This window comes from Gopherus flavomarginatus, chromosome 4 (genome assembly GCF_025201925.1).
Source record: "Gopherus flavomarginatus isolate rGopFla2 chromosome 4, rGopFla2.mat.asm, whole genome shotgun sequence".
NCBI classification, from domain to species: Eukaryota; Metazoa; Chordata; order Testudines; family Testudinidae; genus Gopherus; species Gopherus flavomarginatus.
In genome coordinates, this window is record NC_066620.1 from 64,457,002 (window position 1) to 64,478,294 (window position 21,293).

The window sequence follows — 21,293 nt, forward strand, 5'->3', positions numbered from 1 at the left end:
GGGTACCTTCGGTCATTAAATGCTGGGGGAGGGAGTCTCCCTCCCCTACTGGGGCAGCGTCTCCCTTACTCCGGTTTTCTGATCTTCAAAGTCTCACAGCACACCTCCAAGCTCCAGTCCTCTCTCCTTCCTCCTTCTCTCTTGACTGCCTGAAGCAGGGGGTTTTATTAGGTTGCTAACAGGGCCTTAATTGACTACAGGTGCTCCAATTAACCTGTTGCAACCCTCCCTAGTCTACAGGGAACCATGCCTTAATTAGCCTAGGGCATATATACTTCCCCTCTACCACTCTCCCACTCCTCCCTGGCCCTCCTGTATCACAGTGGACAGAATTGGCAACGGGCTTTGTTGCAAGGATAGCTTCCTGGGTTGTTTTTGTTGTGTGGTGTGTGGTTGCTGGTGAGTATTTGCTTCAGGTTGGGGGGCTGTCTGTAAGGGAGGACTGGCATGTTTCCCAAGATCTGTGAGAGTGAGGAATTGTCCGTCAGGATAGGTTGTAGATCCTTGATGATGCGCTGGAGAGGTTTTAGTTGGGGTCTGAAGGTGACGGTTGTTACTTTCTTTGTTGGGCCTGTCCTGTAGTAGGTGACTTGTGAGTACTCTTCTGACTCTGTCAATCTGTTTCTTCACTTCAGCAGGTGGATATTATATTTCATAGAGATCATGTAGGTGTTTGTCTCTATCTAAGGGGGTGGAGCAAATGCGGTTGTATCTTAGAGCTTGGCTGCAGACAAAGGATTGTGTGGTGTGGTCTGGATGAAAGCTGGAGGCATGTAGATAAGTATCTCTTAGGTGCCACAAGTACTCCTCGTTCTTTTTGCTAATACAGACTAACACAGCCACCACTCTGAAACCTCTCTTGAATGTGTCTCTCCGAGGCACTTTAAGCAACTGTCATGTGGGTCACTCACCTGCATCAGTTTGTGGCATGCAGCTCATGGCTTAAAGCCTTGGGATCGAGGCATGCCCTGGAGCCGGGGCAGGTGAGACCCACGTGCAGGGAACTAAACCTATACTAACTCAGTTAACTATTGTTCTAACTACCAACTAATGTAATAACGAAATACAACTTTCTATTTACGGAAGGAAGCACTTGAATGACCAAGAGACCAGTAATGTTCCAGTGACCATTACGGGCAGCAAGAAGGAATTGAAGGGGAAGAGGGTAGGCAGGCCCCTATATACCGTGCCATGAGGGTCCCATTCCAGGGAGTGCAGGAGCTGACCTGATGGATACCACTGAGGAAAAAACTTATGGCAATGGTGCACATGCATGCATACACCTACATTGGAATGGACATGAGTAAGCACTCAAAGAACTGTTTTTTCTTCTTTGAGTGATCGCACGTGTCCATTTCATTGTAGGTGACCCACAAGCAATTTGAACTAGTCTACCTGAACAAGGAGTGAAGGACAACTCGGCCAAATCTTGCATTGTCCCTTAATTGATGAGATTTGGCATTGTCCCTTGATTGATGAGAGATGGCATAGTGAGAGGCAAACATATAGAGCAATGACCAGGTAGCTGCATTACTAATATCCAGAATGGGAATCCAGCCAGAATGGCAGAAGTTGCTCTCAACCTGTTTGAGTGCACCATCACTCTATTCAGAGATGTGACACTGGCCAATGAGTAACATAAATGAATGCAGCGGGAAATCGAGGTAGAGATCCTCTGGGTGGAGACCAGTTGGCCCTTTACTCTATTAGAAATGGTTACAAAGAGTTGAGACAAAGACCTGAATGGCTTAAACCAGTCCAGGTAAAAACCCAACGCTCTTCCAATATCTAGAGCAGCGGTTTTCAAACCTTTTGAGCTAAGCCCCCACTTCAAGTTACAATTTTTGGTTGTGCCCCCTCAAACCCAGATAAAAATAGACACAATACTGCCCCTTCCCCCTCAGGTTTTCAGGGTGGGGGAAAGCATGTGCCACAGGCTCTGGGGCCAGAGCCAGCGCTGGGCATGAAGACTGCTGGGAGCAGAAATCGGCACCACCGCAGCAGATGTTGACACTGACTCACAGGCTGTGTGGCCAGCTAAGGTGTGTGAGGTGGTGGAGATGGTGCTCTCTCCCTGAACCCCGCCACACAGTACTCCCAATCAAACCTCAGAGATCAAGGAACTTAATTCCTTTCTAGATTCCTGCTGTAACCAGTCAGTAAAGTCTGATAGCTTGTGCCCGTTGAAGCTGTCATACTTGGAAAGACGTGCCTGGTCGCTGGCAATTCTAAGCTAGAGGTCGGCAGGTGAGTAGTTCTGCCTTCCAAAGAGATCCAGTCACTTGAGTTTCCTTTTCTTAGATTTGGCCTCGAAGCTCTGATGCCTTGTTTGCTCTTGGGCAGTGGTAACCACAAAAGATCTAGGTGTGAATTAGTATAAAAATACTGAAATCCTGATGATGGTGTCTGGTACCTTTTCTCTTCCATTTTCAAAGGCAGTGGAACAGATGGAGGTTCTGCAACAAGAGCTATGCTGGCTCTAACAGTCCTTCATTGATTAGCATAGCCAATCTTGCTGGCATTCAGGAGCGCATGGTATTTAACAATTGGAGAGATTTGTCATGCACCACATCAAATGGTTTTTCTGAAGTCACAGCCCTTCGTCAAAGGAGGTCTTGAAACGCCTTGTAGCCATTAGAAAGTGATTGAGTAGATGGGACCACAGCCTCATGAGGTGATGATGTTGAAATGGCAACAAGAGCAAGTTCAGTAGGCAGATTGAATTCTTCATCAGAAATTTGTAATTGCTGAGTATTCACAATTGAAGCCTGGGATTGTTGTTGCTGAACCCTACGGGGAGGCAGATCTAGCCCTGGAAAGGACAGAGGAGGTGGGTTTTCTGGCATGTTGAAGATCCTGTGGTGCCCAGTTTGGCCAAGCATGGGAGCCAGAAGTGAAAAAGACGGTTACTCACCTTTGTAACTGTTGTTCTTTGAGATGTGTTGCTCATATACATTCCAGTTAGGTGTGTGCGCCGCGCATGCACGTTCGTCAGAAGATTTTTACCCTAGCAACTCCAGCGGGCCGGCAGGTCAGCCTCTAGAGTGGCGCCACCATGGTGCCTGACATATTCCCCTGCCGGCTCATCCGCTCCTCAGTTCCTTCTTGCCATCTACTCTGACGTGGGGAAGGAGGGTGGGTGTGGAATGGATATGAGCAACACATCTCGAAGAACAACAGTTACAAGGGTGAGTAACCGTCTTTTCTTCTTCGAGTGATTGCTCATATCCATTCCAGTTAGGTGAATCCCAAGCCTTACCTGGGCGGTGGGGTTGGAGTGAGAAGTTGCAGCGTGGAGCACGGCGGAGCCGAAGGCCGCGTCATCTCTGGACTGCTGGACCAGGGCATAATGGGAAGCGAAAGTATGAACGGAGGACCAGGTCGCTGCCCTACAGATCTCCTGGATGGGCACGTGGGCGAGGAAAGCCGTCGATGAAGCTTCAGCCCTGGTAGAGTGCGCAGTCACATGGCCCGGAGGGGTATGAGCCAAGTCATACCAGGCTCGGATACAGGACGTCACCCACGAGGAGATTCTTTGAGATGAGACGGGCAACCCTTTGACATGTTCCGCTACCGCCACAAAGAGTTGGGGGGATTTGCGGAACAGCTTGGTTCTCTCTATATAAAAGGCGAGCGCCTTATGGACGTCCAGTGAGTGAAGCTGCTGCTCCCTGCGGGACGAATGAGGTTTCGGGAAAAAGACAGGGAGAAAGATCTCCTGGTTGACGCGAAAGGCCGAGACCACCTTGGGGAGAAAGGCTGGGTGCGGTCTCAGCTGCACCTTGTCCCTGTGGAACACAGTATACGGGTGATCTACCGTGAGGGCCCGAAGCTCCGACACCCGTCTCGCGGAGGTGATGGCCACCAGGAAGGCGGTCTTCCAGGAGAGGTAGAGAAGGGAGCAAGTTGCCAAAGGCTCAAAGGGAGGGGACATGAATCGGGCCAGAACCAGGTTCAGGTCCCAGGTGGGGGCGGGGCGGCGAATCTGTGGGTAAAGACGCTCCAAACCTTTAAGGAACCTAGTCACCATCGGGTGAGAAAATACCGAGCGGCCATCCCTTCCTGGGTGGAAGGTGGAAATGGCCGCCAAGTGAACCCTTAGAGATGACACCGCCAGGCCCTGTTGTTTGAGGGACCAGAGGTAGTCAAGGATAGTAGAGATGGAGACTGCAGTGGGAAGGAAGTTCCGATTAGCACACCAGCACGTGAAGCGCTTCCATTTGGCCGAATACGCCGCTCTGGTGGAAGGCTTCCTACTCTCCAGGAGCACCTGACACACTGGGGTAGAGCAACACATTTCAGACCGGGTCAGCCACTCAGGAGCCACGCCGTGAGGTGCAGCAATTGAAGGTCCGGGTGACGGAGCCTGCCGTGATCCTGAGTGATCAGGTCCAGGTGAAGAGGCAGGGGGACAGGGTCGGCCAGAGACAGGTCCAGCAACATGGAGTGCCAATGTTGCCGGGGCCACGCTGGAGCTATCATGATCAAGCGGGCCCTGTCCCTGCGCACCTTCAGAAGGACCTTGTGGACAAGCAGGAACAGAGGGAATGTGTAGAACAGGTGCGTCGTCCACGGAATAAGGAAGGTGTCCGCTACCGAACCCGGTTCCAGGCCTTGAAAGGAGCAGAACATATGGCACTTCCTGTTCCCTCGAGATGCGAAGAGGTCCATCCGGGGACATCCCCACCTCCGGAAGAGCAAAAGGGCGACGTCTGGGTGAAGGGACCACTCGTGGGAAAGGAAGGATCTGCTCAGATGATCCGCCAGCGTGTTCCGAACCCCAGGAAGGAAGGATGCGATGAAGTGAATGGAGTGGGCTATGCAGAAGTCCCAGAGCCTCACAGTCTCCTGACATAGGGAAGAAGACCTCGTGCAGCCCTGCTTGCTTATATAATACATGGTCGTTGTGTTGTCGGTGAACACCGAGACACAGAGACCCTGAAGTTGATGACAGAACGTTCGGCAAGCAAGGCGGACCGCCCTCAATTCCCGTACGTTGATATGGAGGGTCAGCTCGTGAGGTGACCACCAGCCTTGGGTCCGCAGGGTTCCGAGTTGGGCCCCCCAGCCTAGATCTGAGGCATCCGTTGTCAGGGACACCGAGGGCTGGGGCGGATGGAACGGGAGCCCCGCGCACACCACGGACTGATCCAGCCACCACTGCAGGGAACCTAATACGTCCTGGGGGACGGTGACAATCGTGTCCAGAGGGTGCCTGGCCGGACAGTACTGAGTGATGAGCTCAGGACTGGAGGGGCCTCATGCGAAGCCGTGCATACCCCGTGACAAATGTGCAGGCCGCCATGTGGCCCAACAGAGTCAGGCAAGTGCATATTGAGGTCAAGAGTGCTGCCTGCAGTCGTTGTATGATGGCCGTCAAGGTCTGGAACCTTGACAGAGGAAGAACGGCTCTGGCCAGAGTAGAGTCCAGAAGGGCTCCAATAAACTCTATCCTCTGAGTGGGGATTAGTGTTGACTTTTCTATATTGAGGATTAGACCCAAGCTCGCGAAAAGTCTGTTGACCATGTGGTCGTGGCTGAGGACTTGTGCCTCTGATGATCCCCGTATCAGCCAGTCGTCGAGGTATGGGAATACATGTATGCGACTGCGATGAAGGTGGGCAACAACTACAGCCATACACTTGGTGAACACCCTCGGGGCCGCAGAGAGGCCGAATGGGAGGACCACGAATTGATAGTGGCGGCGGTTGACCACGAACCAAAGGAACCGTCTGTGGGGCGGGAAGATGGCTATATTAAAGTATGCGTCCTGCATGTCAAGGGCAATGTACCAGTCTCCAGGATCCAAGGATGGGATAATGGTCCCCAAAGATACCATACGGAACTTCAACTTCACCACGTATCTGTTGAGTTCCCGCAAGTCGAGGATAGGCCTGAGGCCTCCCTTGGCTTTGGGGATCAGAAAGTAAAGGGAATAAAACCCCTTGCCCCGCTCGCTCTCTGGAACCTCCTCTATGGCTCCTTTGGCGAGGAGCGTTCGCACCTCCTGAAGGAGGAGTAGCTCGTGAGAGGGGTCCCTGAAGAGGGACGAGATAGGGTGCGAAACGAATTGCAGATGGCATCCAACTTGCAACATGCGTAAGACCCATCAGTCAGATGTTAGCCGGGACCACGCAGGGAGGAAAAACGAAAGATGGTTGGAAAAGGGAGGGGACGGATCCGGGAGGGAAACTGGTGCAGCGCCCTCGGGCGCATCTTCAAAATGAAGGTTTCGGGCCGGAGGGAGCCTTGGAGGAGCTCTGGTTTTGTCCTCCTTGGTCGCCCGATTGTCTACATAGGCCATTTCTACTTCGTCGTCTGGTGAAGTCCTGCCTTTGCCGAGGTTGGGGGTAGGGCCGGCGTTGTTGTTGTTGAGGCCGGAAGGGTCTGCGCTGGGTGATGGGTGTATGCACCCCCAGTGAGCGCATAATGACCCTATTGTCTTTGAGGCTTTGTAGCCTGGGGTCAGTCTTGTCCGAGAACAGGCCCTGGCCTTCAAACGGGAGATTCTGGATGGTACACTGGAGCTCCGGAGGGAGGCCAGAGACCTGTAGCCAGGAAATGCAGTGCATGGTAACGCCAGAAGCTAGAGTCCTGGCGGCCGAATCTGCGGCATCCAGAGATGCTTGTAGGGAAGTTCTCGCTACCTTCTTGCCCTCGTCAAGGATCACAGCGAATTCCTGACGCGCATCTCGCGGAAGCAGCTCCTTAACTTTGTCCGCTGCCGCTCAGGTGTTGTAAGTGTAGCAGCTAAGGAGAGCCTGTTGATTGGACACCTGAAGCTGGAAGTCGACTGCAGAATAGACCTTTCGGCCGAGCAGGTCCATGCGCCTCGCTTCCTTAGACTTTGGTGCCGGGGCCTGTTGGCCATGGCGCTCCCTCTCGTTCACAGATTGTACGACGAGGGAGCACAGGGGCGGGTGAACATATAGATACTCGTACCCCTTTGAGGGCACCATGTATTTGCGCTCCACTCCGCGTGCAGCGGGGGGCACGGACGCCGGTGATTGCCAGATGGTATTGGCATTGGCCTGAATGGTCCGGATGAAAGGAAGGGCGACTCAAGTGGGTGTATCGGCAGATAATATGCTCACCACCGGATCCTCAATTTCTGAGACCTCCTCAGCCTGTAAGTTCATGTTCTGCGCCACGCACCTGAGGAGGTCCTGATGCGCCCTGAGGTCAAGCGGAGGAGGGCTGGTGGATGTCGTTCCAGCCACTCCTTCATCCGAGGAGGATGATGAGGAGACACCCAGCAGGAGTGGATCTGCAGGAGGCTCTGCCTGGAGCACTGCATCCGACTCTGGAGGGAGATCAGGGTCCTGACGGTGAGACAACCCCTCCTCTGCAGGGGAAGGGGGAGGACAGGACAATGTGGCCTCCAGAGCCCTGTGTTCAGATGCAGTCGAACGAGGGGGAATCTGCTGAGGGCCTTGGGCTTGATGATACGCCCAGGGGGTCCAGAAGCCCCACTGTTGTGGTCCATGTTCCTGAGGGGCAGGATCATGGAAGAGAGCAGCAGGCCTGTCAGTGTCCATGGCGTACGCGCTGTCTGTTTGGGAGGAGACAGACGGCTGTCGGGACGGCCAGGAAGGAGCTGAACGGGACTGATATGGGTCCCTCGCTCTAGATGGCGGAGACCTCCTCGGTGCCGGGGACCAGTGCCGGGATCGAGACCAGGACCTGCCACCAGCACGGTGCCAGGAGGTCGACCGGGATCTAGAACACCGACGTTGGGAACGGCTTATCGAACCTCGGCACCGGTAGCGATGGTTCGAGCCAGAGCGGTGCCGGGAGTATCGGGACCATCGTGAAGAGGACTGGCGCCGCGAGTATGACCAGTACTGCCGCAGAGAGCAGTGCCGGGACTGCGAGCGGCGCCTTGATTGAGACCGCCCACGGGACCGGGAACGGTGCCGGGACCGCGATGGGGATCAGTGCCAGCTCGGTGAATCCAGAGACGGCGCTTGCATGGCCACAGGCTTGCCTTTAGATTGTAGAACCCGCACCGGAGGCACCAGGGGTTGAGGCAGCGTAGACTCAGTTAGTGCTATCAGGTCCCTAGCCGAGGAAAATGTCTCAGGCGTCGAGGGGACCATTAGCTCAACCCCAGATCTTATGGGGGAGCTGAGAGGGACCGGACTCGATGGACCCCCTGGGCCCGGAGTCAACGGAATCTCTGGTAACGGTGCCGCGGCAGTAGTCGATGCCGGGCGCTCCGTTCGAGTCTGCTTGGCCGGAGTGGTGGACGTCGAAGGTCTTGCGTCGGGGCCCGGTGCCGGGGAAGGTCGGTGCCGAGGCGTTTTCCTGGGCCCAGCATGGTTCGGTGCCAGAGCGGAGCCGGCACTCGGTGTCGAGGATGGAGGGTTAAGCGCTGCTTCCATGAGGAGAGTCTTTAAGCGCTGATCTCTCTCCTTCTTGGTCCTTGGCTTAAATGCCTTACAAATGCGGCACTTCTTGGAAATATGCGATTCCCCAAGGCACTTCAAGCAGGAGTCGTGGGGATCGCTCGTGGGCATCGGCTTCTTGCAGGCCGAGCACTGTTTGAACCCTGGCGAACCGGGCATGAGCCCGGCGCCGGGCGCGGGGGAGGGCTAGAGCCCAAGCCCGCTAACTATATACAATAAGTAAATACAACTATCAACTAATATTCTATACTCTAACTACAACTACAACTAAATACAACTAGTAGAACAACGATACAATGGAGAGCTAGGGACGCGGAGGACAGTTATGCCGTGCTCCACAGTTCCAACGACCGACACGGCGGTAAGAAGGAACTGAGGAGTGGACGGGCCGGCAGGGGTATATATCAGGCGCCATGGCAGCACCACTCTAGGGGGCGACCTGCTGGCCCGCCAGAGTTGCTAGGGTAAAAATCTTCCGACGAACGTGCACGCACAGCGCGCACACCTAACTGGAATGGATATGAGCAATCACTCGAAGAAGAATGAACAAGGGACTGTGGTTTAGGATACCAGAGAGGATGTCCCTCTTACATCTCTTGTGTCTACTAGGGTAGCCTCATGCTCTGGAATATCTATGAGATGAATTGAGATCTTGGGGAATATCTGAAGCAGATGTGGAAAAGTCATAATTCTCTACCAGTGGAGGATCTGATTTGGTAGGAGCCCAGGACCCAGTGAAGAATGCTTGCCAGTAGCAAGGATTGTATCTGGTACCAAAGACAATAGTGGTGATTCAGGAAGAGTGGATACCAGTAGATTCACCCACTACTGTGAATCTCAGTGTTAAGACAGCTGGTACTGTGAACAACATTTTGAGGATGACAGCACTGGGTGAAAGTTGCTGACAATGATGATACCAATATAGCTGGTACTTCTAGAGTGAGCTCTGATATCAGTATTGAGAGCTGTGGAGCTTGTGCCAAAGACAATGGCTACTGATGTACAGCAACTAGAGTCTTTATGAGTGTCTGAATGATCTAATTTAGGCCTCATACTACCCTTGACTGAGGAGGAATGAGGCAAACTATGCCTCTTTATTAGAGACCTCTGCTTGTGCTTTAGAAGTATTCTGTGTCCTACCACTAATAGTCAGTGATGAATACTTAACAACAAGGAGCGTGTTTCATGGGAAGAGCAGGAGTCCAAGAGCTCGCTGCAGGGCATTTCAGGAAGACTGCTCAGATATCGGTTTATTCTGTATATCTGGATCAAAGACAGGCCTTATAAAACATTTTTCTCAACAAGTCTAATGGACAACTTATATGGCCATCTGTCATAAACAGATAGCTAAGGGTTAATGTCTCTTTCACCTGAAAAAAAAAGTAACCTGAAGCACCTGACCAGAGGACCAATCAGGAAACAGGATTTTTTCAACTCTGGGTGGAGGGAAGTTTGTGTGTGAGTCCTTTGTTCTTGTTCTTCTGCCTGTCCCTCTCAGCTATGAGAAGGATTTTTTTATTTCCTGCTTTCTAATCTTCTGTTTCCAAGTTGTGAGTACAAAGTTGGTTTGTTGTTTTGTATTTACATGTCTATAGTTGCTGGAGTGCTTTGAATTGTATTCTTTTTGAATAAGGCTGTTTATTCATATTTCGTTTAAGCAAATGACCCTGTATTTGTCACCTTGATAGAGAGAGACCATTTTTATGTATTTTTCTTTCTTTTTATATAAAGCTTTCTTTTAAGACCTGTTGGAGTTTTTCTTTAGTGGGGAACTCCAGGGAATTGAGTCTGCAGCACCAGGGAATTGGTGGGAGGAAGAAGTCAGGGGGAAATCTGTGTGTGTTAGATTTACTAGCCTGACTTTGCATTCCCTCTGGGTGAAGAGGGAAGTACTTCTGTTTTCCAGGACTGGAAATAGAGAGGGTGGACTCCCTCTGTTTAGATTCACGGAGTTTGCTTCTGTGTATCTCTCCAGGAACACCTGGAGGGGGGAAGGGAAAAGGTTTATTTCCCTTTGTTGTGAGACTCAAGGGATTTGGGTCTTGGGGTCCCCAGGGAAGGTTTTTGGGGGGACCAGAGTGCCCCAAAACACTCTAATTTTTTGGGTGGTGGCAGCTTTATCAGGTCCAAGCTGGTAACTAAGCTTGGAGGTTTTCATGCTAACCTCCATATTTTGGACGCTAAGGTCCAAATCTGGGACTAGGTTATGATACCATCACTGAGGGATACAGCTGCCTCACATGAGGGACATTATTTGAGTTTTACTCATCCATAAAGGCTGAAGCCTGGTACCAGCTAACTGGAAAAAATTATCTGTAACAGAAACTTACTAAACCTATACTTATCCTAACTACTAAAGCTATTCTAAAGTGTTAATTATATACAATGCATTTGTTTCAGATATGCATGTGCACAAGAGAAAGAAACACTGGCTTGCAGTTCCATCTTGCAGCCATGGAAGGTAAGAAAGCGCTGAGGGTTTGGCCCCACTCTTACCTTGATGCCCTGAGCTGTGTGTGTATGAGCAGAAGGGACATGAGGGCACTCAAAACACAGGCACAGCCCAACAGACTTTGCTGGCCCAACTATTCCAACCTTGAGTGCTTGGGGATGTATGCATGCCAAAAGCAGCATATATATGGAGAAGCACATCAAGAACATCAAGAATATTTTATTGCAGGGGTTCAGAATTTGCATACTATTAAAAATTAAGACACCCTCCCCCCAAGATCCATGGCAATCTTTTTAGAGGACTAGCCATCACTATCATGAAATAAGGAACAAAACTATTAATACATTCATAGGTAATTCACATTCATGATTCATTATACAGAAGGAAGCAGCATTCATTTAGGCAAAAATATCTGGGCTTTGGTTTGAAAAAAATTCAAAAAACATTTTCAGGAGATAGTGTGGTGGTAAGGTATTGCATAGTAATGATTTTGCAAACAATAAGTATGTAGATACCACAAAGTAATTAACAATAGGCATTGTTTTCCAAGTTACTATATTATTAATTTATATAATTTGTCTTCTCTTATCAAAGATTACCAAATTACACTCTTCCATTCATATATTTACCATTGTAAGAAAAATTCCAAACTCTGGATTTAAATCTACACAATCTCCATCAGAAAATATGAACTGCTTTTTCCTTTCTTTCCTTGCTGTTAAAATAATATAAATTTGTTGCGCTGCAACTGATAAAACAGGTAATTCAATTCTGTTAAATTCATCGAAGCATCCCCAGGAACCTGACTGTGCAAGACCTGCAATGGGAAAAGGAAAATGTGGCTGATAACATGGTTTCTGGAAATGATTCCCCCACAAGCCTAAACTATTTGGTCTGCACCTCTCTTCCTGCAGATATTGCAGGCAGTTCAGTATACAAACTTCTTAACAGTGAAACTCAACCAGGATAATTTTTTTTAATTCTTCAGAGAACTGCCAGGTCTTGGATACAGGTTTTCCTACAGTTGGACCCATAACTCAGTATAAAGATTAGTTTCTTAATTTAAAAAAAATAAATGAGTTTTGGGTTCTTTTTATCTGCCTTCTATTTTTTGAGTCTTCAGGGTGCACTTGAGTCACACTTTCAAGCTTTCCTCTGCAACCATGAAGTCTAGAAACTTTTACTCCTTTTTTTTTTTTAAGTTAAAGCTAAGATTCTCATGTAATCACTTGTCTCCAGTAGCTGGGACTTTAAACAGAACACAATCACAAGACTCATGCTAAAATTGTGAGAATAAAAAGGTGGACTATGTAATCAGGATTACTGGTGCGTAATCTATCTTTCTAAAATCACTCAGTCACACTTTCTGCATCTTTTTTCTGATCAGAACTTCAGAAACTGAACAGTACCTTTTTATAGCTACATGGCTTCCCTTTTCCTCAGTATCTACTAGTATTCCTGTCCTCCTACTTTCTCTTTCTGTAAGCACCGCTCTCAGATTTCAGACTTTCACCACGAATAACTTCATATAGATTTGTAAATGTATTTTTGTAATTATGTTATCTATTTATGGGGTTTGTATGGCTACCTATCACTGCAATATCTAAGTACCTTCCATATTAAATTAATACCAATATTGAAATTCCTAGTGGACTTCCTGGAGTCTGACTCTTTTGTTTTGGGGGTAAAGTCTACTTTGGCTATGGCATTTTCATTTTATTGTTTGGTTTATCTGTTTGTTACAGAGTGTTAGGTATTTTTTTCCTGTGGGCAGAATGTTTGGATTGATGAGGGTGTCAATCTTGTGAATGTCATTCTTGCTAGAGTAGAAATGGCTTTTGGAAGAGGAAAATTTTGCAGTATTTCTAAAGCTGGCAAGACTTTAGATTCATCTAATTTTCTGTGGAAGTTTGTTTCACACCCAGATGCCCTCAGCCAAGAATGCTTTCTCTCCAGCTGTCACACACTTCCTCCTGGCCTTTGCTATTGTACTTAAAAAAAAATTCACTAATCTCTCTCTCTACAATATTCATGGAGTTCCAAAAAGGCAGTATCTTGACACTTTTCTATTAAACGACAAGAATCTGACTAGCATCCTAATTATGAAGCTTTCAAAACAAAATTATTATAGGCAGGGCTGGTAGCATCACCTATTATTAATGTTGCGAACACTATAAAGACCCAGTTGTCAGTTGCTTACAACTTTGCCACATCTTAGTTGTTGGGCTGAAATTTTCCAGGCTGGGTGTCTGCCTCAAGTTGACTATTTAAGATTTCAGCCATTTCTAAGAATAAGGTTAAAGGAAAAGAAATGGTTACTCACCTTTTCATAAGTGTTGTTCTTTGAGATGTATTACATATGTTCATTACACTGTACATACGTGCAGGGATGTGCAGGAAAGTTTTCCCTAGCAGTACCTGCAGAGCAGCCAACCCTGTGCCCTGGCATCCCACATCCTCTGAGTCGAAAGGATAAAGGGTGGAGCTGACTAGTCCATCCTTCAGTAACTTTATGCCAGAATCTTAGAAATTAGATTCTAATGCATTGGGGAAGGAGGGTGGATTGGGTAATGGATATATGGAACACATCTCGAAGAACAGTAGTCACAAAAAAGTAACTCTTGTCTTCAAGTGATTGTATATGTCTGTTACACTGTAGGGGACTCCTAAACTGTTTTCAGTGGAGTGGGGACTAGGAGTATCATTGGAAGAGGGACTGCAGGACCACTCAGCCCACATTCACATCTTCCTTTGATGCATCAATAATTACATAGCATCTAGCTTATATGTGGTCTGAGGATCATGTCTCTGCTCTGCAGATGTCCACAATATGGATCTTTCCCCATGAACACTGAGGATTTGGAGCGTGCTCTAGATGAATGCTCTAACACAGAGGTCCCCAAAATGGGGGGCATGACCCCCAAGGGGGGTGATGAGGAATGTTCAGGGAGCTCAGCTGTGGCGAAGGCTAGCACCCATGGAGGATGGGAATGCCACCCAGCTTCACTCCTGGCCCCGGCTGCTGACTCCACACCTGGGCTCCACTCCTGTCCCCCAGCTGTGGCCCAAGCCTTGGCCCCCTTACCCATGTCCACATCCCCCCCTCCCAGACCCAGCTTGGGGGGAAAGGGGGCACAGACAGGGATGTGGGGCACGAGGTAAAAAGTTTGGGGACCACTGCTCTAACAGCTTCTTAAGAGCACAATACCCTTGGCAGCATAGCACATGACAAGACAGCAGCTGATCCATTTGGCGACAAGATGGCTTCTCATTCATTCTGCATAAAGTAAAAAGAAGTTTAGAAGAGAACTGGAAGATCTTTGGTTTATTCAAGTAATAAGCCAGGGCCCAGCAAACATCCAAAGAATGGTGCTTCTGTTCATCTTTGTGAGCATGTGGCTTTGAAAAGATGACAGATAAGTACATTGACTGATTGAAATGGAAATCAGACGCTACTTTGGAAAGAAACTTAGGGTGTGGGTTAAGCCACACCTTGTCCTTGTAAAAAAAAATGGTAAATGGAGGATTCACTGCCAGGGTACACTGTTCCCCCACTCTCCTTGTAGTGGAGATGGCTATCAAAAAGGCTACCTTTGCTGAGAGGTGTAGCAACAAGCAGGAGGCTAAAGGTTCAAAAAGAGGTCCCATAAAAGAGTTGACAGTACTAAATTCAAATCCTGCAGTGAAGTAGGATCTCTGATGGTGGGAGCAACCTCTCTAGAGCTTTTAGGAAGCTGGTAGTCATAGGGTTAGAGACACAGTCCTGCCCTCAATTTCAGCATTGCATGCCTGTATTGTGGCCAGATGCACCTTGATGGAGATGACTGCCAGACCTTTAAGGTGTAACAAATAATCCAAAATCTTATTGTAGATTGTGTAGGAGACACACCTTGACTAGTTGCCCAGTTAGAAGAAACTTCCAATTACTAAGGTAAGTAGATCTCTTGAATGGTTTCCTACTATTGAGCAGGACATTCTGAACTGCTACTGAACAGTGCACCTCCTCTGGGTTTAATTGCTGAGGAAGTAGGCCATGAGCTACACCGACTGAGGATTCAGGTGCAACACCTGCCCATGATTCTAGAATATCAGATTTTTTATTAGAAGTAGGTTCTTGAAGGGATGGCTTGTGTAGGTCGGGGTACCACATGTCCTTGGCCAATCTGAAACAATGAGGATAATTTTGTCTCATTCTTGTTTCAGCTTGACAATAACCATGGGGATAAGAGGCACTGGTGGCTACATGTACAGCAGGTCCTTGTCCAATGAAAAGAGGAAAGCATCTGAGATGGACTCAGGGTTGTGATCTATACTTGAACAGAATCAGGAATACTTCCAGTTCTGGAGAGCTGCAAGCAAACCAACTGTAGAGACAACTCCTTCTTGAAAAACTGATCTTAGAGTAGGCAGCTGGAGAGACCATTTGTGATCCAAACTGAATGACTTGTTCAGGCATTCTGGACTCCCAGCAGGTGAGATGCTTTGAGGATTAGTAAATTCCATGTGCAGAAACCCACAGCTTAATTGCCTCCTGAGACAAGCTGTCTGATCTGACACCCTCCTGTTTGTACACATAAAAACACTACTGTGGTATTGTCAGTGAGCACCTGGATGATTGATTTGATTCGGTCCTGTATGTGTGGAAGAAACTGACACACTCTGGATATTGCATGTAACTCAAGAACATTTATGTGTAATTGGACCTTGTGAGAGACCACAAGCCATGATCCTTTAGATTGCCCAAATGCACTCACCGCACCGTGGCAGAAGCATCCATCATCTGATCACAGAGGGGAGAGTTGGTGAGAATGGACTCCCCTACATGTCATGATTCATCCACCAACCTCTTGCCTGGAATAAACACTAGCTTGTCCAGATGGTGCATATGAGGGCAGTAACTGACCTGAGCTGTGTGTGCAAGCCTCTGAGATGCAGTCTGGAATAGGGGAGGGGAAGGTCACAAGTCCATGCTACCATAGGTCCCAGGAGCGTGAGGCAGTTCCTTACTGAGTTTTGGGGACTGCTTCTGAATGGCACACAGAGGTCTCAAAGAAGAAACAACCTGGGTTGGAGCTGAAACCTCCAGGACTGCCCCATTAAATTCTATTCTCTGGAAGGCTTTGAGAATCAATGTCTCTTGTTCACTTCCAGGCCTAGGGATTGGAACAGAGAAAGCATCCAATAGATACTTCCTTCCACTTGGTGACAGGAATGGCCCCACACCAACCATTCATCCAGTGATGAATCATCATTATGAATCTAGTGAAAGCCCTCAATGCAGATGATAGGCCAAATGGTAGATCTATGAACTGCAAGTGATCTCTTCCTATTATGCACCTTAGGAATATTCTGTGGCCTGGGTAGATTGCCACATGGAAATATGCATCTCACAAATCAAGGTCAGCATACCAATCACTTGGCTCTTATGAAGGGATAATAGCTACAAGAGAAACCACAAGAAACCTCAAGTTCTTGATATATTTGTTCAAGTTCTGAAGGTCTAGAAGTGGCCCAAGACTCATTTTGTTTTGGATATAGGAAGTAGTGGGAGTAGAAACCCCTGTACTGGTACTGAGGGGTCAATTCCTTTGTAACTCCCAAAGAATGAAGAGTTTGCACTTGTCTTAGTACAGACTTGGATATGGGTCCCTGAAAAGGGACAGGGAAGGGGGACTAAGGAGGGGAAAGAAAAATTTCAGGGTATATCCACATTCCACTGTTCTTAGCAGCCACTTGTTTGAGGTGATGGACTGCTACACACATAGGAAGTAGGAGAAACAGAGATTGGATCTGACAAGTAGGCTATCCTTGACAGAGGAGTCAAACAGGATCCTTTGAGGCCTGCAGCTGTCTGAATGAAAATGACCACAGAGGTAGATGGAGTAGGCCTTTTTCTAAGTTGTCTGTGCTTGTATCTGTATTGGTCCAGGTGTCTGGGTGGGTAATACTGCTGTTTCAGTTGAAACTGATGCTGAGACATAGTGCTTTCCGAGGCTGGCATATAAAGACCAGTGATTTTTGCACAGCCCTGGATACTTTCAATGTGTGTACTTCCTTGTCAGGTTTAAAGAAGAATAAAGCACAGCCTTGAAGTAGGAGGTCTTCAAGAGTCTGCTGCACCTCTACAGGAATCCCCAACTGAAGCCACTAGAAATGGTGCATGGTTATGGCTGTCACCATGACCCTTGCAGCTAAGTCTGAAGCATCAAGGAAAGTCTGAAGAGCAGCTTGGAAGATCAAACAACTCTCCATTAGAAAGAACTGAAACTTTTTCCTACAGTCCTCAGGTAGCTTGTTTAGGAATTTGAACATAGTATCCACATTTGAATAGCCATATCAGGATAAGAGAGTCTGATGGGTAGCTATATGCAGATGTACCACTGCAATTGAATAATACCTTTTATCAAAAATATATATATAATTTTTGTGTGTCCCTTTCTTTGAGGGAAGCTTTTGCTCTACCTTGGCAGTGGTCTTTTATTTATTACCTACCATTACCAGAGAGTCTGGCATGGAAGTGTTGATAGAAGTGTGCATATGTCTGGGACAGAACTTGGCATTTATGTTCTATGCACTTTGCCACACGCATGACTGATGAAGGGGTTTGCCATAGGGATGTAATGAGCTGCATTATAGCCTTACTTACAGGAAGGGCATCTTTCCCTGATATAGCTGGGGTGTAAAATGTCCATGAGATTATGAGGACTCTGCTCCAAGAGCTCCATCTGGATACCAAGTGATGTAGCCATCCTTTCCAGGAGCTTTGGGTAGAGCTTAATGTCATCTAGTACCAGAGAAGACACTTCAATACCAGAGCCTGATCCAGTGACAAGGATGAAATATTCAAAGAAGGTAGGGTAGAAACCTCCAGAGACTGGTCTTGCACCACAAATATAGATAGCAGGTTATGGAAAGTCCTGGTCTTGAGTGTGTGGCAGCTGCTTTGCACTGATCACAAGCGACTTCTCTGTACCAGGTGGGAAACCCTCCCTTCTTGGTGATCTGTTTCTGTAGAGTAATGGGGAAGCAAAGCTGGTCACTGGAAGCATTCCTCAAGGCACCCATTAGGGCCAATAATGGGGCTGATATGGTATCAGACTCCAGTTGTGCCTGAACCAGGCACTCTATTCTTTCAGCCTGCTCTGGTCAGGATGTCTATGAGTGTAACATAAGAACATAAGAACAGCCGTACTGGGTCAGACCAAAGGTCCATCTAGCCCAGTATCCTGTCTACCGACAGTGGCCAATGCCAGGTGCCCTAGATGGAGTGAACCTAACAGGAAATGATCAAGTGATCTCTCTCCTGCCATCCATCTCCATCCTCTAACAGAGTCTAGGGACACCATTCCTTACCCCATCCTGGCTAATAGCCATTAATGGACTTAACCTCCGTGAATTTATCCAGTTCTCTTTTAAATGCTATTATAGTCCTAGCCTTCACAATCTCCTCAGGCAAGGAGTTCCACAAGCTGACTGTGCGCCGTGTGAAGAAGAACTTCCTTTTATTTGTTTTAAACTTGTGGCTTATTAATTTCATTTGGTGACCCCTAGTTGTTGTATTATGGGAATGAGTAAATAACTTTTCCTTATCTATTTTCTCCACATCACTCATGATTTTATATACCTCTATCATATCCCCCCTTAGTCTCCTCTTTTCCAAGCTGAAAAGTTCTATCCTCTTTAATCTCTCCTCATATGGGACCCGTTCCAAACCCCTAATCATTTTAGTTGCCCTTCTCTGAACTCTTTCTAGTGCCAGGATATCTTTTTTGAGATGAGCAGACCACATCTGTACACAAGTATTCAAGATGTGGGTGTACCATCGATTTATATAAGGGCAATAATATATTCTCTTTCTTATTCTCTATCCCCTTTTTAAAGATTCCTAACATCCTGTTTGCTTTTTTGACTGCCTCTGCACACTGCGTGGACATCTTCAGAGAACTATCTATGATAACTACAAACTTTGCCACTTCACTTTTTACCCCTTTCTCCAGATCATTTATCAATAAGTTGAATAGGATTGATCTTAGGACTGACCCTTGGGGAACACCACTAGTTACCCCTCTCCATTCTGAGAATTTACCATTAATTCCTACCCTTTGTTCCCTGTCTTTTAACCAGTTCTCAATCCATGAAAGGACCTTCCCTCTTATCCCATAATTTATGTAAAAGCCTTTGGTGAGGGACCCTGTCAAAGTCCTGGAGGATGCCCTGCACTCCCTGAAGGGGGAGACATAGGAACCCACTTCAGACTCCAGCAAGGATCAGAATGCACCAAAGGCAAGGGTGGTGTGGTACTAGAAGGTGTCATCAGAGATCAGGACAGTGACATATGACAGGACTGAGATACCAGGAGCAACATCAGGGGCTTCCTAGCTATTGGTACCATGCACTGAGGCACAGTAAAGCATGTAGTCTGGGTGAAGTCATAGAGAAGACCGAGGACCTCTGGTCACAGTTACTATAACAGATCCCAATGTCAGTGCTGATGTCTGCACTGCATGTGACAGCCCCGACAAGGTGCGGTTAGTTTGGACGAGCAGTGAAGTGATACCAAGCGGAAGAGCAGATCTTTTGCAGCTACATAGGCCTCTGGCATGGTCAGTACCAATAATGTTCACTGCCCTACCAACACCACCGATGGTGGATCCACTGATGCCACTGATGAAATACCCAGTCTTGATCATCCTGGAATGGGTACAGAAGTCAAAGGCCATGCTCTATGAGAGCCAGTATGGGGTAGTACCAGGGAGTGGCAAGCCAAAAGGTATGCTCTGCCTTTGGTATTGGAGTGGCTAATCTCTGGGCAGAAAAATCCCACACTGAGCACTCTGAGAAAGATGAAGCAGTAATTTTTTTTGGCTTTGGAGGTCAAGAGTGGTTTGAGCATTTATGCTTTTTAAAGAACTGCCCTAGCAAAGAGGATAAAGTGGTTAATGGCCTGTATTACAACTGTTGTTCTTTGAGATGTGGTTTATTCATGTATTCCACACAGGAATGTGTGCACACTCAGCAAGCTGGAGCCAGATTTCTTTCTGTTACAGTACCGATCAAGCTGGCACAGGCACCCTGCACCTCCTCATGGCCCCGTTCTAAGACTATATAAGTGTGGTGCCAACCCAACCTTCCCCTCTCCCCTTCCACCCTCAGTTCCTTTACACTGGAAATGTGTCTGAAAACTCCAGTGCAGAGGGAACACAGGGCAAGTGGTGGAATACACTTGTGAACCATAATTCAAAGTACGGTTACAATAGGGCTAAATAATCATATTTTTTTCTTAGAGTGTTTGATGGGTGCAGCTACAGAAAATACACAAACAATGGGACCAAGGAGTTGAGCAGATGCATATGAAGGTGCACATATCACAGAATATCAGGGCTGGAAGGGACCTCAGAAGGTCATCTAGTCCAACCCCCTGCTCAAAGCAAGACCAACCCCCAACTAAATCATCCCAGCCAGACCTTAAAAACTTCTAAGGAAGGAGATTACACCACTTTCCTAGGTAACCCATTCCAGTGCTTCGCCACCCTCCTAGTAAAATTTTTTTTCCTAATATCTAACCTAAACTTCCCCCAATTTGACACCATTAGTCCTTGTTCTGTCATCTGCTACCACTGAGAACAGTCTAGATCCATCTTCTTTAGAACCCCCTTTCAGGTAGTTGAAAGCAGCTATCAAATCCCCCCTCAATCTTCTCTTCTGCAGACTAAATAATCCCAGTTCCCTCAGCCTCTCCTCATTCATCATGTGCTCCAGCCCCCTAATCATTTTTGTTGCCCTCTGCTGCCTTCCAGTCAAGGGTCAAAGTATGGGTAGATGGCACTCGGGACTAACTGCTCAGGGGGCTAGTAGGAAGGGATTGGAAGATTAACATGTACAGATACTTCGGATTGGCTGTGATTGCATATTTTCACTGCAGTTATCTCAGGTCACCAATAACTGGGATAAACTAACTTTTGATCATGTAATTAAAGTGCACATTATAATGCATACTCAAGGAGCTGAACCCAGGCAATTCTGGAATTTCTTAGCTTTGATTTCTTGACTTTGCAAGCCTGATAATGTTCTTTTAACTTTGTGTGTAATACAGCTATTATTGAAAAAGACTAAATGAGTGTATCTCAGTAAAGCATATTTGTATGGCTAGGCATTAATATTTAAAATGACTAAGAAAGTGAAAATGAGAATACATGGATAAGATTGATTCTATAGCTTGACAATTAGAGCAGTCACCCAGGATGTAGGACACCCAGGATTCAATCCCCCTGCTCCAATTATTCTTGTCTTATTTACCCACAATGCAACATTTCCAACAGGAGGGACTGAAGGACTCCCTACATTAGACTTATAGCCCAATGGTTAGAGCAGTCACTTTACAGGTGGCAGATCCTGGTTCAAATCTCTTCTCTCTCTTAGATGGAGAGGGGACT

At 47.5% G+C, this 21,293-nt stretch overlaps 1 protein-coding gene across 1 annotated transcript in view; it reads right to left on the reverse strand.

The window, feature by feature from the left end:
• DNAH8 (dynein axonemal heavy chain 8) overlaps window positions 1-21,293 on the reverse strand; it is a 593,210-nt gene that overhangs the window by 235,586 nt on the left and 336,331 nt on the right. Inside the window, exon 46 of the mRNA XM_050948396.1 lies at window positions 11,490-11,677. Within this exon, the coding sequence (XP_050804353.1) occupies window positions 11,490-11,677 (188 nt within the window). The remainder of the gene's footprint in view (window positions 1-11,489; window positions 11,678-21,293) is intronic.